General features: G+C 40.0%; 1 protein-coding gene across 2 annotated transcripts; it reads left to right on the top strand.

Moving 5' to 3' along the window:
- Positions 1-1,255: 1,255 nt before the first annotated feature.
- LOC103612978 (RING finger protein 151) lies at positions 1,256-15,398 on the top strand. Of its 2 annotated transcripts, XM_017730395.1 has the most exons (6): positions 1,256-1,392; positions 2,304-2,527; positions 3,763-3,902; positions 5,675-5,837; positions 7,212-7,332; positions 8,252-8,485. In XM_017730395.1, exons 2-6 carry the CDS (start codon positions 2,322-2,324, stop codon positions 8,483-8,485), a joined length of 864 nt encoding a protein of 287 aa, XP_017585884.1. In that variant the 5' UTR covers positions 1,256-1,392; positions 2,304-2,321. The 2 variants fall into 2 exon arrangements, with proteins under 2 accessions (XP_017585884.1, XP_008628924.1); XM_008630702.2 differs by lacking the exon at positions 1,256-1,392 and having other exon boundaries at positions 2,322-2,527; positions 8,252-15,398.
- Positions 15,399-18,437: the final 3,039 nt, after the last annotated feature.

Raw genomic sequence — 18,437 nt, 5'->3', positions numbered from 1 at the left:
ACAGTCACAGCTTTGTGCCAAGATAATTTTGTTCACGCTGAACTAGCAAAGTCCTGAGTTTCCTGTCTTTGCAGTAGACCTGTAAAAACATACACAAAACAACGGTGTAAAAAGAATTGTTTGACATCTCTGTGATATGGTATTTTCTTAAGCAGATTCTTTTAAGACACGGTATGTCCATGTGGCTGAAGGAACAGCGTATCCCTGATACCTGTAAATTTAGCTTCCCTGTGTTGTTGGTGACAATGTAGCCACAGAAGCACAGAGCGAAATGCAGTCTGTAAAATCTGCTAGGGATGTGGTCAGGAATCTATGTGGAGTGCATTCCCTGCTTCTCTAGCAAACCTGTCAGTAGGTCACATGGCCAGTAGGTGTCCCAGCTAATCTGAAGCTAGCTCAAGCATCTCTGCAAGGCATGGTATTGGCTGTGTCGTAAACATGCCAGTAAAAACAAAACTTGGTATGGAAACCTTGCAGCAGATTATGTGTTTTGTATTTGGGTTACGTGCATGCTTGCTTGTGTTATGTATGCTTTTATTACAGCTTCTATTAACTTCACTCTTAGCAAATACCCTTTTAACACAAGCACGTTTCATAATCAGTGAAGATACTCTGATACTTAGATATATAAGAACTTCTAAATTCCAGATTTATGTTGTATTCGTGAAGAGTAATTGCAAAGTTCTTTTTTCCTTTCAGCGTAAAACTTGACCTTATTTCTTAGAGATCCTCGCAGTTGCCAGTTATCAACTTAAGGGATTTAAGCAATGACATTTTTTATAATATTTTAAGTGAGCAACCTTAGTTATGCTACATATCACAGCAATTATATTTGCCAATACAACAAACTTGATTGTAATAGTTTTGTTTTAAAAATGAACTGCCTGTCATGACCAGGTAAGAACAGGTTAGATAAGGAAATTCCACCTTTTTGAGGAATATAATTTTTACCAGGTTTCAGTTGCTACTTTTCAATAATACTGGATTCTGTTGTCTTCAGTCTTACAAACAAAACTGGCTTCAAAATTGATCATCAGCAGGGTGTTCAGTTTTGTGATAAATATCTGCATCAGTAGTAATTGAAACAGAGACTGGTGTTTATTTTCACCCTAATCTAGCCAATTTTCCTGTTTTGAATTGTAGGTTTTCAGTGGCTTGTTTTGGAAAACTAGGTTTAATGGTTAGGACAGCATCTCTTCAGTAGCTGGCTTGTTAGACATAGGACTCAGTAACTTAGGAAACACTACTGAGCCTTACTCTTGCTAATGTTTTTCATAGGCATAATAAAGCAGTGAAGAGAAACTGAAGGAAGTATTACATGCCTTACTGATCAGAAAACTGTTTCTGAAGTATTTGGGCAAACTACCTATATATGAAGTAAAATCTACAAAGGTAAGATCTCTTCCTTTTCTCTTTTATTTAGAAAACCTCACAACTAATGAAAACCTCTTTCACGAGTCTCAATGGCTTTACAAAAGTAACTTCGTATGTTGAGGAGCAAGGTGGAGCCTAAAACTTATTCTTTTAAGTGAGTTCTGTGGAGTCTTACCAAATTCCACAAGGCTTTTTACAGTAGGATTTGGATGAAGGCAGATTGCCCATTAGTTCTTCTTCACAAGGCTTTCAAATCCATTTAAAAGCTTCTCACTTTTATGAAATAGATCATGTAGGAGAAGACAGTAGCTCTTCATGATTTCAGGGTTAGCTGAAGTTTTGGCTTCCTTAACTTCCTGAGTATTAAGTATGTCTTTAGGCATGTGGAGATTTCATGCTGTTGCCTCTGAAATTGAGGTCTAAGTGAGAAGAGAATCTTTTTTTCAGTGTGAGAGCAACATCTTATGTGATGTGCAGTTCATAAATCCAGGATCTGCTAGCTGAAAGCGCCACAGCTATTGTTGGTAAGAACACTGTTTTGTAAGTTTGTTAGGCATTACACGAAAGTATTAAAATGGAAAGCAAACATTTGCATTTGAACTTCTGTGATGTTTCTGCTTCAGGTAGAATTCATGTAAATAGAAACTGTATGTTTCACAGTGGCTGCTACAATTATGTTTAATAACAGACTTCAGACTATCTTGATAGAAAATTGTGATTCTGACATCCAACAGTGCAATTCTCAAATTCCAACTTAAATCAGAAAGTCTCCTAAGTATGTAAGTGTTTGTTTGCATTCACACATGTACTTCTTTATTCACATTAAGGTCTCCATGTTTTTAGAATTGCTTTCAGGCTTCTTTGTGGATCTACCCATGCAGATTCAGCACAAAGACTGCTTTATTTCTGTGTTTGGGGTTTTTGAATAGGTTGAAGGTGTGGAGAGCATGGGTTATGATATTGAGCGCTTTGTGGGCTATGTTAATGAAGGGCTGTTGTGCTCCATCTGCCGAGACGTGTTAGAAGATCCACTGCAGGCTCCTTGTGAACACGCTTTCTGCACTGCCTGTATCCATGGCTGGCTTGTTCATCACAGTAACTGCCCTGAAGACAGACAAGTGATTGATGTGTCTTTGCTACGACCTCTCTACAGGTATCCAATAATCTTGCTGTGTGTTGGAATTGCATTAATTTAGGATTTCTCAGTTTTGCTTGCACAGCTTCATCTCCTGTCGATACTGTCACTCAAGACTGTCTTTATCCAGTATGCCCATGGCAGACACCAACTACTTGCATGAAAGCATTAGCATTTTCTATTTATTATAACTTAACTTTTAGGGTGTTAGGATTTCAAAACTGAAAGAACACTTAATTTGTCCTCCACCTTTTTATATCTTGAATGCTGATTCTAGATACCTGTCTGGATATTATTCTGAATGTTCTTTACAGCATCAAAACTTTTCCATACATGATTTTAGAGAAAGTCAGCAGAGCAACTCTTGATGACAGTCGCTACACACTCTATATCTCTTTTCTTTTCAGTCTTAGCTAGATGCTGTAGTGGGGTTTGTAATTAACAGTTCCTAGAGATATGAACCAAATTTCTGACCTTCAAATTCTTTTTAAAATAGAACTTTAGACATAGGGAATGTCTGTTGTGAGCCACCTTGTCATGTAAAGCAGGCTGTTTTCCCAAGTGCCTTCTATAACTGGTCAGGCAGTTGAACCAGATGATTGTTGTTGGTCCTTTCCAAACAAACTGTTCTATTTTAAACTGTCAATTCCTGCTAGTGTCAGCACAAAACAATTTCAACAGTAGACGCTGCTTGCTGTTTAACACGTGCATTGTCTAATCTTGCTCAGATAAATAGTTACATTGTATTTAAGGCCTCCAGCTACAGTAAATTTAACTTCATTAGTACTTACAACGTAATTTTTCATTAATGAGATTTTACTATCTGGAAGTTAGCTATGGTGTAGACAGAGCGCTAGAGTTTAATTTTTAGATTGTTTTGTCTGTACTCACTGTAGTCCTTTAGTCTGGCATGTTTAGAAACACAGAACTTAAATGACAGTGAGTAGCCCTGGTGTTTGGTATTGATAGTATCTGCTGAGCCAGTAAAAGGTCACGATTAGAAATTATTCAAAAATAAAGATTTCATTTGCACATTTAAATTTGGAGACTGGCTTTTCCGTTAACATTGTTTCTTTCAGGCTGTTTTTTTCTGGTATGGTCACTTGAATTCTTCAAAAAAGAAATAAATTAAGATAGTCATAATTTTTCCTAATGGAGATTAGAATCTTGCTTTTTTTTTCCCAAAAGTTGAAAATAAAAATTTTTCAATAATGTTCCCAGATTTAAGAACAAATTCTTTTCTTTGCCTGTAGATATATGAAAAATGATTTAAACCGTCTTCAGCTACATTGCAGAAACAGGGAGTATGGCTGTGAAATGGTTTGTTCTCTGGAGTCTATAGACAGGCATGAAAGGGAGTGTGAGTACAGTCAGATACCTTGCTCCAATGCTGGTGAGTAACATTCAAAGAAGTTGAGTCCTTTATATTTAAAAAACATGTTTGTCATCTTCCTGTTGACAGAACTACAATAATAGCCATTATTTTCTAACAGAAATTCAAAGCTTTGGCATGATCTGCTCTTTACAGCAGTGTTATTGAGCAAAATATAGTACCAGTTTATGGTAGTTGTGATGATTAGCAACTGTTTCTTATCCAAAAACTAACCAAAATGAATATGATGAACTTCAAATGTATGAAAATGTAGTAGTGCATTAGTTTTGCTTTCTGTCAAGTTATGAGTTTGTTTCCCAGTTCTGACTGCATGTTCTGATGTTTGAATGAATGCAGTAGCCCCTGCAGAAGACTTAGGGGTCATAATTTATTTATAAAACACCTGGTTGCCTGGTGCATGTGCAGCTGCCAACTCTGTGCCATGATTTTAACAAGAACGTATCTTGGAAGTAAGAATTATTCTAAGCTAAATTCCAATTAGAATTGTTCATGTTGAAGTTTTTATTTAAAACAAGGTTGCACCTCCTGAGAAGGAAACATGCCTCTAAAGAGGAACATACTGTTACAATTTCCCAGTTGATTTCATTTGAAATGTTGTATGATCCTAGATAAAGTTAATTTCTAATTAATGATGCTAAGGGCATAGTTGAGTCTGCCATTGTAATTAATTATGAGATGATTAAGGTGTTAGAATTGCTCTACTGGAAGTTATAATTTCTCTCAGAAGTAAGTGACTTCTGCAGATGCTTGATTCATGTGTTCTACTTCCTACAGAAACTGTAGTGTTTTATAGAGTTACCACGCTGGGTGTCTGGTGTTTGGGGTGTGAAGGCTCTCACATCTCTTGAACTCATTCCCAAGAATACCTGGAATATATTTTGAGTACCACAATAACAAATCATTATATTTATTAGTAAAGCTTTTCTAGAGAACTCTTTTGTCATTTTCTGGCATGGTTTGTTGGGAAGTTTCAATACTCCATTGTTTCAGTTTCCTTAAGTTGATATTCCCTTCAAATTAAATGCAAGGGTGTAGTGCAACAAAGAGTGCCTCAAAGATTAAACTACAAACTTCATAAATTTGACTTCATAAGTTAAGACTACAAACTTCAAGTTTAGAGTTAAATGTAGCAATAGTTTATATAGTGTTTATTTTTTATTCTTTACATTTTACTTTTAATCACCACAGGACTGCAAAGTTGGTATCCTAGAATTTCTGTGGAAATGTTTATCTTTGTATGAGTTATTAAACGTTCATAAATAAATGTTCCAACTTATTTATGTGGTCTAGTACATTATGGACAAGACCATCAAATCGTCTGGAAAACAAGTTTACATTCCATCCCACCCACATCTGTCTTTACTACATCTTTGGACTTTTCCCTAAGTTTGATAGTGTAATATTTTTTTACACATGTGCATTCTTTATCAATTCCAGTCATTGGCAATCTACGTCGGAAGCACAGGCAAACTGCTAGTGTCTTAGCTTGGCATCAGGATTGTCATTACTGAAGTTAATTTAATGCCAGACCAGCAATAGAAGACTTTATAGAAAATAGCTCCTTCCAACCTTTCAGTATTTTCAGTTAATGGATAAGTATCTTAATGAGACTTTTAACAGCGTTGTATTAGTAGCTACGTGTGTGTAACTGTCATATTTCATATTCTAAAGAAATCACTTTTCCCAGCTTCCTTTCTGGAGTGGTTTTGTTTGGAATGGCTCAAAATGCTTTTGTTGTAAATGACTGTCTTGCCTTGCTCTTCCTTGCTCAGGTTGTACGGTGCAGATTGAGCGGCGTAACATGGACGGGCACCTGGCGGTGTGCGAGTACCGGAGCCGGGAGTGCCCCAATGGCTGTGGTTACACCATTCTCAGCGCAGAGGACACGCAGCACAACTGTGTGGCAGAGCTAAGAACTGAGCTGGAGCTACTTCGGTACAAACCTTCTGTTCCTCTCGTGTTTGTGTTGGGCTGGGCTTAAAATCGCAGCATGAAGCACTTTGAAATACTAGCACTAGATTCTGGTATGTGTTAAATGGTCCATTAATTACTTGATGCTAATGGGCCAGAATTTTATTATGTGTCAGCATAGACTTTAAATTCTTGCTGGTTTGAGTCTTCTGTTTTTGGGGTTTTTTTTTGTCCAAGTTACTATAAATCTTAAAATACCCTTGCTTCTAGTTGAACAGAACTGTGAGCTTACTATGTAAAATGACAAAAAACCTAAGAAAACTGAAGTTGGCGATTTAATGTTTCCATTGGCCTGTTGTAGACACAAAGTCACATTATTTAATAATTGTATTTAGTTTATGTTTTTACAGATAGAGAAGATAAAAATCTGTAATTATTTTGGCAGATACAGGTAGATTCAACTGCTGAAGATCTAATTTTGATTTTTTTTAAAGTCCTGGTAGATTAATAACAGTCAGTGAATATGACTCTTCTTACCAGCATCCTTGTTTTCCTCTTATGTATGTTTCTGTAGCTTTCCCTTTTCATTATACTCCAGTTGGACTTTTTTTTTCCCCTCATGCTCCTTCCTATTTGTATCTTTCAGCTCCTAAGTGTTGTGCTTTTGAACACTGCTGTGAAGTCAGGCTCAAATGTGGTTTAAATGCGTTGAGACACAAGGGATTCTGCTACCTGGTTTCTGAACTCAAAAGGTTAATATAGTGCCAGCTGGTTTTGGCTGTGGAGCTGTGTGAGTGACTAGGCTGTAACAGTTTACTGCACACTGTCATTTTACTGCATGGTGTCCACCATAAAAGTGAGCACAGATTGCACAGAACCATGGAATCATTTAGGTTGGAAAAGAGCTCTAAGATCATTGAGTCCAGCAATTAATCCAGCACTGCCAGGCCCACCACTAAACTGTGCCTATAAGTGCCTACCATGTCCACACACTCAGGCTGTCTCACTTCCTTACCTGTTTAGTAGTACTATAGGATTCAGACTTTTTATCTTGGCTGCCTCTATTTCATAACACTTAGCAAGCACATACTGTAGGCAAGCAGCAGAAAATCACCTAAAGTCATAAATACACATTCTTGAGCTCATGGAATTACTTGAGGAATGTGATATGATTGTCCCTCTATAGGCTCTTCATGGGCACTTCAGTGCCCCTGGGCACAAGGCACTTCTTTATGCCAGTTTTTTTTTTTAATTAATAAGTCATGCTTCTACCGGGGCATCCTGTAGAGCTTGATGGGAATCAGATCAGGCTGTTTGGCTGCAAGAAGGCTTTCTGGAATTTGAAAATCGTTCTTTTCTCTGCTTACAAGACTTCACAAGGAGAAATAAACTTTTTAGGTCAGAAATGATCTGCAGAGTGGAGGAGGCAAAACATGAGATGGAGTCAAGGTTAGATTCACAGAGAAGGCATATGGTCCAAAAAGAAAGTATTCTGCAAAATGAAATTGAAGAACTAAAGGTAAATACAAACCTTTTTTTTTTTCTCTCTCTTAACAGTCTAGCTGTTTGCTTTTCCCAGTAGCAGTTTCTTATTTTGTAAGTAAAGTCTCATACAGAGGAAAATGGTATTAAGTATGGGAAGCAAAACCAACAAAGCTTTGCCAGGTTAGTCAGCTCTATGGAGAAGCAGGCTGGATGCTGTATTGCTGGGGTTTATCTGCTTCAGGTTCACTGGAGCTCACCTGGGTACTCCATCAGTGTCTGTGCATGCGTAACATTGTCAGCAGATCAGTCTGAAACTGATTTCAGTGTCTAAATGTAGAGTATACATCACAAACTGGATGTAATTAAACATCCAGCTCCATTTTTAATTGCTGTCCAAAGTGGCTTAGTCCAGAGCTGACACAGAGTCCTACTGCCAACAGTGGTGTTTGCACTGTGGTCAGAAGGTTGGAAGGGTGCACAGTAAACGTCATCAGGCAACAAGCAAGGCTGTCTTATCCTCTTAGTCATCCTGTTTTTATTATATCACAGAACAATGATTTTTAAAGCAGTGGATGTGCTTTATAGTTTACATTTTTATTTTTACTGGATTTGACATTAAATCCTTGCAGAATGTATCTGAACATAACCAGAACCACATTTTGTTTGGATTCTTGAAACAGAAAATAAAAGCAGCAAGAGGGTAAATCAGCTGTTTCTTATCATACGTTGTAAGAAACTTTTTGAAAAACACGTTGGAATCTTTAGAACAAGACCATTCCAGAAGGCGAATGCTGGATTGTGTCTCAAATTGTTTATATTTGCTATCAAAAAATTATTTCCGTGTTCTTTATTCTTAAGACTCCATCGCCCTACGTGCATGGCCAGTTCAACTTCATTGCGCCATCATTAGAAGAGGGTTTGTTTCTTGCAGTGAATTTGTATTTGCATTTCAGAGTCAGATGTCACGAATGATGTCAGATGTGCGGTCTCTGATGGCTGCGGAGAGACAGCACCGTCAAGAGCTGGAGCAGGCAGAGCTGGAAAAACGGGAGTTAATGGAGCTGCTGAAGGGGCTGCAGAAGGACTGTCGATTAACTACTACAGAGGGAAGCAGGAAGTCAAATTTCCGTCCTTTGACACGACTAGAGAGTGTGAAAAGAAAACCTAGGGAAGTTACAGTTATCTAAATAGTACTAAGCTCAAAAAGCATTTTCTTCAAATACTGTCTTCTGGCAAACTACTTTCTTTGAATGATTGGTAAATTTTATATCATTTCTGATTTACTTGTTTTCTTTTAAAAGTCTAAATTACAACTGTATTTCCTTTGGGGCCATAAAAACAAACAGAAGAATTTTTTTCTGAGGGAATACTGATCATTAAAACCAGTAATTGGAAGACATATTTTTAGCTAATGGGGAGGAGACTTGATTCATTCTCTCTTTACTGTATCACTTACAGGAATCTTTCAAGCCTGAAAGCTACAGCCTTTTAAAGATATGGACTATTATAGACCAGGAAGAAAACAACATTTAAATACCTATGTTTCAAACAAAAAAGCAAATGTGACCACTTGGGATGTACTTAATTTGAGGAAAAGTGAATAGTAGAATTAGTAAGTCAGTAATAGAAGTTAATAAGATTTTGTTTGTTTGTAGTTTGTAGAAGGTCTTATTTCAAAGGTTGAAAGCAAGCACTTTAAATTGTAATTCTTCTGCTATGTAAAGCTTCGGGTGAGATTGACTGTTGCTTTAGAGTTTCTTCTCATTTCCGAGGCTGATACACACTTAAGAGACTAATGCTAAAGCCCAAGGTAGTAGAATGATCTAAAACCTTTTAAACAGATGTGTGAATAACTTTGAGTTTGTGGGAATGGATCTGCTTCTTATTTAAAAATTTGAAGCTTTTATATGTGAAAGTATCAGGAATTTCTACAGGATCTTTTAAGCATAAGACCAGTCCATTTGGTACTCCATGTCTTTAAAGCATATATAAATACTTAGAGTATCTTTTATTTTCTTGTGGCAGGTTTAAGGCTACTTGATATGCACAAGAGATAAATATTTGCACAGTCACTTGGGCTTCAGACATCTGTGTTAGTGCTCAAGCACTAACACAGGGCTGCAGGGAGTGCCAGAGCCTGGCACTGGCGTCTGAGGGTAACAGAACACCTGTGTGAGTGCGAGCAGGTCAATGATCTGCTCTGCTTAGTGCTACAACTCAAAGAGGAGATAGAAGGGCTAAGGGATGTTAGAGCATCTGAGGAAGAGATTGACTGGTAGAGCCATACTCTGCCTCTCCTGAGGCGAGTGTACCAGTCACATGCACCTCAGAAAGTGGAGGATCGCTAGAGGTGAACCTAGGGTGGCAGGCCTGTGATGGGGGCAAAAGCACTGGCCCAGCTAAAGTGCATCTACACCAATGCACCATGTGGGCAGCAAGCAGGAGGAGCTGGAAGCCATTGTGCAGCAGGAAGGTTTTGATGTTGTCACCATCACAGAAACATGGTGGGATCACTCACATGACTGGAGTGCTGCAATGACTGGATATAAGCGCTTTAGAAGAGACAGGTGAAGCAGGAGAGGTGGTTGGATAGCACTGTACAATGGGGAGTGTTTTGGTTGGATTGAAATTGATGATGAAGATGACAAGGTTGAGTGCCTCTGGTAAAGATCAGGGTGAAGGTCAGCAGGGCAGATGTCATGGTGGGAGTCTGTTAGAGACCACCCAGCCAGTCCAGGCTGATGATGCGTTCTACAAACAGCTGGCAGAAGCCTCACAGTCACCAGCCTTTGTACTCAGGGGTGACTTCAGCTTGCCAGATGTCTGTTGGAAATACAGCAGAGAGGAAGCAGCCTAGGAGGTTCCTGGAATGTGTGGAAGACATCTTTCTAACAAACACAACTGGTAGATGAGCCTAACAGAGGAGGGGCCCTATTGTTTGTGGGCAAAGAAGGACTGGTGGGTGATGAGATGGTCAGTGGCCATCTTGGGCAGGGTGACCATGAACTGTTAGGGCTTCCTGTACTGGGTAAAGTGAGGAGGGGCACCAGCAGAATTTCCACCTTGGACTTTGGCGAGCAGACTTTGGCCTGTCTAGGGCATTCATTGACCAAGTCCCTTGGAAGTCAGTCCTGAAGGGCGAAGGAGTACAGGAAGGTGGATCTGCTTTAAAAAGGAATTATTAAATATTCAGGAACAGACTGTCACCACGTGTAGAAAAACAAATTGTCAGGAAAAAAGACCAGTGTGGTTAAACAGAGAGCTTAAGCTGGAATTTAGGGAAAATAAAAGAGAATATATCACCTCTGGAAGGAGGGTCAGGTAACTTGGGAGGACTGTAAGAATGTCACAAGGTCATGTAGGAAGAAGATTAAAAGGGACAAAGCCCAACTAGAACTTGATTTGGCCACTACAGTTAAAGACAACAAAAAAGTTTCTATTAATATTTTGACAGCAAAAGGAGGGTCAAGGAGTGGCTCTGCCATTAGTTGAATCCAGAGGATGGTGTAGTGACAGGGGTTGAGGAAAAGGCAGAACTACTTAATGCCTTCTTTGCCTCGGTCTTCAATATCAGGATCAGTTATTCTCAGGATGCCCAGCTCCCTGAGATGGAAGTTGTTGATGGGCAGATGAGTGAAATCCCCATAATCCAGGAGGAGATGGTTAGTGACCTGCTCTGCCAGTTAGACACTCACAGGTCTATGGGCCCTGATGGGATCCACCCCAGAGTAATGAGGGAACTGGCAAAAGTATTTGCCAAAACACTTTCAATCATCTATCAGCAGTCCTGCTCAACTGGAGAAGTTCCATCTGACTGGAGATTAGCAAATGTATCACCCATCTACAAGAACGGTTGGAAGGATGACCTGGGGAACTACAGGCCTGTCAGCCTGACTTCAGCTCGGGGCAAGGTTCTGGAAGAGATCATCCTGAGTGCCATTACATGGCACATGCAGGACAACCAAGGGATCAAGCCAGGCTTTAAGAAAGGCAGGTCCTGCTTGACTGATCTGATCTCCTGCGACCAAGTGACCTGCTGAGAAGGTGAGGGAGAGGCTGTGGATGTTGTCTATCTAGACTTCAGGGAAGCATTTCACACCATCTTCCATAGCATCCTCCCAGAAAAACTGGCTACCTGGGGTTTGGATGGGTGGACTCTCCAATGGATAAAAAATTGGCTGGTTGTTAGGCCCAGAGAGCGGTGGGGAACGGAGCTAAATCCAGTTGGCAGCTGGTCACTGGTGGTGTTCACCAGGGCTCAGTATTTGGGCCAGTTCTGTTTAACACCATTATTAATGATCTGGTCTTGGGGATTGAGTGCGCCCTGAATAAATTTGCAGACACCACCAAGTTGGATGGGATGTTGATCTGTTTAAGGGTAGGAAGGCTCTGCAGACAGACCTGGACAGGGTCGATGAATGTGCGAAGGACAGCTGCACGAGGTTCAGTAAGGCAAAGTGCTGGGTCCTGCCCTTGGGTTGCAGCAACCCCATGCAGTGCTACAGGCTGGGGGCAGAGTGGCTCGAGAGCTGTTCAGCAGAAAGGGACTTGGGGGTGCTGGTTGACAGCTGGCCTAATATGAGCCAACGTGTGGCCAGGTGGCCAAGAACGCCAATGGCATCCTGGCCTGTATCAGAAATAGTGTGGCACTGATTGTCCCTCTATATTTGGCGCTGGTGAGGCCACACCTTGAGTGCTGTGTCCAGTTTTGGCCCCTCACTTTAAAAAGGGCATTGAAATGCTTAAGCATGTCCAGCAAAGGGCAACAAAGCTCATGAAAGGTCTAAAAAGCTTGTCTAATGAGGAACAGCTGAGAGGGCTGGGTTGGTTTAGCCTAGAGAAGAGGAGGCTCAAAGGGGGACCTCTTCACTCTCTACAACTCCATGAAAGGAGGTGTAACCAGGTGGGGACTGGTCTCTACTACTGTGCCTACAATGAGAGGACAAGAGGAAATGGCCTTAAGCTGAGACAGGGGAGATGCAGATTAGATGTTAGAAAAAAAATTTTCACTGTTAGGGTGGTCAAGCATTGCAATAGGGTGCCCAGGGAGCTGGTGGAGTCACCATCCCTGGAGGTGTTCAAGAGTTGTCAGGATCTGGGGCTGGGCAATGGTTTAGTGGTTTTGGGGTTACAGGAGTAGTTCTGGGTTGACAGTTGGACTTGGTCTCTTCCACCCTTGATGATTCTATGACTCAAAGTTTGCAATAGAATTTTTTAACAGACTCACAAATCAAGGAGGCATTTATCTGTAAGCACTGCATGAGAAATCTGTATAGTTCAAAGACTTTCTCCAAACTTCTTACACAGCCTGTTCATGTTCTTTTCAGTGCTATAACTAAGCCATATTCTCAGCTCATCAGTGGACTAACTATAGAGGTATCTAGCCTTCTGTTTACTGAATGTGTTAAATCAGTTTTGAAGGCTCAGGAAAATATGTGCAGGTTCAACAACCCGAATATGTTAGTTTTATAGTTTAGAAAGCAACTGCATTACTGTGCATGCCTTGCTGTCACTCAGAGCAATGCTTTTATAGCTAATAGCATAACCAAAGAGAGAGGCAGCAATCTTCTTTAGCACATAGTCTACATTATGAAGACTTGTGGTCAGAGCTGTCTGAATTTCGGGCATTAATAAATCCTTCTAACTTGCTGTTTCTTTAGTACCACTGAGGCAGATGTGCACATATTCAGGTCTTAGTATTTAAAAACTGGTCTTGTGTATTTAAAAACTGATATAAATAGCTCTTCTGTAAAAGTGGGGTTTTTTCAGGGAAAAAAACACATTCAAAGTAATTTAGAGTATTTGGGACACTATAGCAGTCTCACCAATTCATGGCATAGCACATCTCTTAAGCAGCCATGTTTAATAATCTCAAACAGTAAACCAGTAGCTATAATTTGGGAAGACCTTCATTCACACTAAATGTTCAGTGGTCAGTTCACTTAATCAGTGTGTGTATTAAAGCAATAGGTAGAAAGTAAGAATGCTGTTACTCTCGTGTTCTAAACAAGCAAGCTGTGAATGTCTGTGCTCTGTGTGACATTATTGCAGCATTCATGCTAATTTTCAAGCTTTTTGGCAACATCAGATTTCATGCTATTAGATTTAGTTAGTGCTTTTCTGTGTATCGTAACTGTGTGGTGGTGATGTGACTTTATCAGCTTTGCCTAATGTAAAGAAGAAAATCACTTCAAAATCCTTTAGAACTCAATGAACTGGATCATCTTTCCTGAGTCAGAGGGCAGTAACCCAATCTTTCCTGTTCCGACCACAGAAGAAAGCAAGTTATTAGTTCTGTGCTTTCCCCATAAGGGGATCTCTGCATTTGTTTGCTTTAGAAACTTCACCCACTTATTTATGACTAAATTCCTCCTAGCATGGGAAATAGGGCTTATTTAATGTTTACTTAGTGTTTGGTCTGCTGTCTTTTCCCTAAGTGCTGGACATGAAACTGTGTGAGAAAACGCGTCCTGGGTGGTAAGGAAGGACTTTCTGCTGTGCAATCAAGCTCTGACAGTCTGAACTTCCAGTGTGAAAATGTGGCCCACTGGCTGCTGGAATGGGCTGTCACTATGGGTTTCCTTTAGCAGCAAAGAAGCCCTTTCAGAGATGTTTTAAATAGGTACACAGTAGCTAATGGCATCAGGTCTCTCTGGTGGCTCTAAGCTTTATGCCATTCCTCTGGGTTGGTAACGGTTCTGCACTTCAGATTTTCCTCTGCTAATGAACTTCTCACAGGGTGGCATTGCTGAAGTATCGTCATCATTTGACCTGTCTTACAACTGACTAGACTGACATGAAATAGCCCGTTACATTAATATTTCATCTACTTGCTTTTCCAGTGTCATGTATTATGCAGCTCTTAATAGCAGTTGGCAGAAGCAAGGGATTTTTTTTCTTTCTTTCAAATAGTCTGTTAATCCTTTCCACAAAAACTAAGACTCCAAATATTGTACTAGACCTGACAGAAGTTAAAGACACTCACTTGGAAATGCTACTTCCTTAGTCATGATCATATTTTAGAATTATATGAGAGACACTGCTAAAAGTGCATTACAGGAGGGTTCCAGCACGGAATTACTGGTATTATTATTCTCATACTAAATCACACTTTAATCAGTTCCATTTCCTCACAAGTGGAACTGCTACTCAAGTGGACCAGTAACTGTGCAAACTGTTGTATTTTGAGTTGCTGCTTCTAGCTCTTTGCAGCTGGAAGAGGGAGAGCAAAGAGAGGAACACATAAATGTGGTGTGACTGTTCCCTCAGCCCAAAAGCAGTGATGCTGCTGCACCAGCCTGTGGCACCAGGCTTACCAGTGTGAGCTGCCAGTGTGTGGCAGGGAGTTAACATGGCATTAGAATTAAAAGGAGATTAAGTCTTTATCCAGTTAGGTGGGTACACAATGTCAGAGTACCAAGCCTGGGAGATTCACAAACAAAACTCTGAGAGAGCAAGTGGTTAAGTAAAGTACGTGGAACTTTCATCTACAAGAGTTTCTTGTCAGCATAGAAGGGAAGGGAATTGCACACTCAAGCAAAATACCTGCTATAGTGATGTATTTTGACTGGCCAAAAGTGGTTTTATATGAAATGTTCTTAGGTGTTTGTATGAAGTAATGTATTAATAGACCCCAGTTGCAAACAGTTCCTAATTTACAGAAATGGGTAGCCTTGCAAATGAAATTTTCCATGTGCTGTCTTCTTGGATGTTTCTGGCATGGTGCTTCTCTACAGCCACTTTCCTTAGAAGTGCTGGGTAGTATTGACAGGGAGCAATACTAGCCTTGCCTTTCCCCCGTACTGTTGTCAGATGGAGTACGGTAGGTCAGGGAGATTTTACCACGTAGAAGATGCCTTTATAAACACCTACAATTCTATGCAACTTTCTATTAACAGAGTAAACACTGAACTGTCTTCCAGCATTATGGGTCGCTGCCAGTCTATTTACGTTTTCTACCTTTATATGCACAAGGATAAACCAGCGCTAAACAGATCTTAATCTCTAGGCTGTATAAGAAACAGTAACACTTTGTATCACTTTGAAGTACACTTTGTATAAAAGTTGAACTAATAAAGGGTCTACATCATCATTAACACACTTCGGTTCACTTCATTCTGTACAGAAGTTTGAGTACCCTCTTTATCAGATGGAATGGCAACATTTAGGTACACTGGCCTGCAGAGCACGGGAGTCATGAATGCACTACAGTTACAGGTTTGGTGCCCTGGAGCAGGTAAGGCTGCATTTTCCCTTGTAGAGGGAGCAGTAAACAAAGCAGGTGTTCAGTCAAACTATCCCTTCTCCAGGATTTCCCTCCTGCCTCATAGATGGGAGTTTCTGAATGGGATGAGCAGCTGCTTGGAAGGCAAAACACTGGCAAAAGTTGAGAATTCCTGGAGTATGGCACTCCAGTCCTGCAGAGACAACAGGAAAATGATGGGGCAAGAAGGGAAAAACTCATTCTCTGTCCATCAAATGCAGGGATCTCATCCATAATGCAAGTTTTTATGGCCACTACAAAAACCCAGGTGGGATATGAACATGTAAGAAGAGCAAAACAACTGTAGGTTTCGGGGGTTCTTGGGGTCCTGTCGGGACGGCCGGACGTAGACGGTAACGGATGGAGACGGTGACGGAGAGATCTCTATAGGCAGGTCTCGGGACACAGTCGGTTTATTGTAAAGGGCGTGGGTATTGGGGCACTGCTCAGAGCTGCTAGACTCAGCTCTGAGCAGGCCCAAGAGAGCAAGCAGGTGAGAGAGAGAGAGGGTGTAAGAGCAAGAGTGGAAGTAAGGAAGGAATAGAAGTGGAAGTGAGAAGAAGTGGAAGTGAGAATCGAAGTAGAAGTGTCTGAAGTCCTGGTTACAATACAATAAATCATCTTCTGTACTGAATATTCTAATTGTCACTAACCAATCTAATACAAGATACAAATCCTATAGCATTTACATACAGCCTATAAGAGTTCTTATATTACCATAGAGTGTTACATCTTAACTTCTAAAAACTACTCTTTGGACCCCTTCTGCTGAGCTAGTAGGGTCTGCTCTGACCCTTGGACCGCTTGCAAGCAGAGGGTATTGTTCAATCAAGAGGGGATTACTTCAGTGGCCATACCATTGTTTTCTAGTTGTTCAGTAACTAAGACTTGGTATTTCAAAAGTGGCTTTCATTTCGATGTTGCCTGTAGTTTTCATATTCCCAAAATCTTTTGTCAGGCAATCATATCCACCAGGCCTTCCTGTTTCATCTTCCCCAACAAACAACGAGCTGTTGTATTTGCTTAAACATGAGCAATCTGGACACGGGGCACTCAAGCAGGAATTTGCTGCATGCAGGCCTCAGCCTTCACCATCTAGACACATTCTGTTACCCGATGGGGAGGAAAAAAAAGGCTGAAAGCTAACATGGCACAACTAGAGACCAGCCCGGGAGCTGGCAGATAACCTGTTTATCTCCTACACCTCTCCATCTGCACCTGGCCCTCAGCCACATTACAGACTGCATTGCAGCTAAAGATTATGGAGGCAAAAAAACCCACACACAACTTGTCTCACCCTTATGCCAAACACAAACTGTGCTTTTGTCTGTCCGTGCTGCATTGGAGATCTCTTCTGCCTCACTCCCCCCCTGCCACTGTTCTGCTCATCAAGTAAGCACAGGAATCTCTAAAGTTAGCCACTTCCTGGTGCTCCAGTCAGGAAACAAAACCTGACAATTTCTTTTTTTAGCCAGAGTATCAAAAGCAAAATTAAGCACTTTAAAGTGTTACTTACTCACAGTAGCAATCCTATTTTAAAGGGCAAACCAAGTAACACCTGAGTTTTAAACAGCATTATTTCATGCTGAATTTATCCATGAAAGGAACCACTTTGCATTGAACAGTCACAGAACTAAATTCATTAATTAAAAAAAAACCAAAACAAACATGATATACACACACTTCTTTTTTCAAGTTTAACTAAATTTACAGAGCTTTCATACACCAATGTAACCAACCCTTTATTTCCTCCTAGTTTGAAAATTACTAATGTGACATGCTGTGTATTTTAAACTCTGAAGAACCAGTACTCAATATTTATGTATTTATTCCATGCTTGACACTTTTCTTTACTTTTCATTTCAAATTCCCTGACAGAAACCAAATGATTTATATCCCTGCTAGTTTCGAAAACAGTAAAATTTCTAAAAAAATAAAACCACCTTAAACACATGGTATAAAGGAGTGAGTCAGCTTTAAAAATATTTATGCAGTGCTCCTTAAAAAAATAGCATTAATAACAGTAATGCCTGTGAAAGCTCCACCCATTTTATTAATTACAATTATTAGTAAAATTACATCTCCCTGTTATTTTACCATTCAGAAAATTGTTTGGCTTCCAATCTAAATCTGTCCATGTTATTTTAAATAAGTTTAAACCCTTTATGAACCGATATTGTTCCCTGTAGGTGCACCCAGTCAATTCATGGAAGTTTCCCACTTTCATAGGTTTTTCAAATCACCTCCCAAGCAATGGGACACTGTCTCAGAGTCTCCACACAGAAAAAATACAGCTAATAGAGGCCTTCTATGTATCAAACGAAAAACCTATTCAATTTAGTCAGGCAGTATAAAGCTAAAAAAATTTCAATTTAACATAATACCATAATTCAGAAACAGTTAAAATAGGGTGTTAAAGTTCATGAGTCTAGGCAGACAAAATAAGTCAAAATCACGTAAAACAAGAACTGCACCATATTTAAGTAGAGTAAGACCCCTCCAAAGCACTTCTGTAATGTCAACAGACCAAAGCATAAGGGAAAAGCAAGCTAAGTCTGACAGTGGAGCTCATCTGCAAAGATTGCATATGGCCTTTAGGCAAGGCTACCACACCCCACCCAAAAATGCAATGACTACTGAGTATCTGTTCATTCTATGAAACCCATGGAGCCCAAAGGAATGCAAACACATAAAACCTTACTTCACTGAATTCAGTATTAAAATAAATTTAGAATTGAATCTAGTAGTGACATTTCTTTATGAATTCCAACTCCTCAAAGTTTTTCTTTTTGCACTGTATCTCAGTCTAATTGTAGGAACAAAACTCCAACCCAACTCTTCATAGAGAAGGTTTCACATCACTACCTCACTACATG

This window comes from Corvus brachyrhynchos, unplaced genomic scaffold (assembly GCF_000691975.1).
Source record: "Corvus brachyrhynchos isolate BGI_N302 unplaced genomic scaffold, ASM69197v1 scaffold302, whole genome shotgun sequence".
In the NCBI taxonomy this organism is placed as follows: Eukaryota; Metazoa; Chordata; class Aves; order Passeriformes; family Corvidae; genus Corvus; species Corvus brachyrhynchos.
Note: the sequence above shows the minus strand (reverse complement) of the source record. Positions and strands in the feature narration are given on the sequence as shown.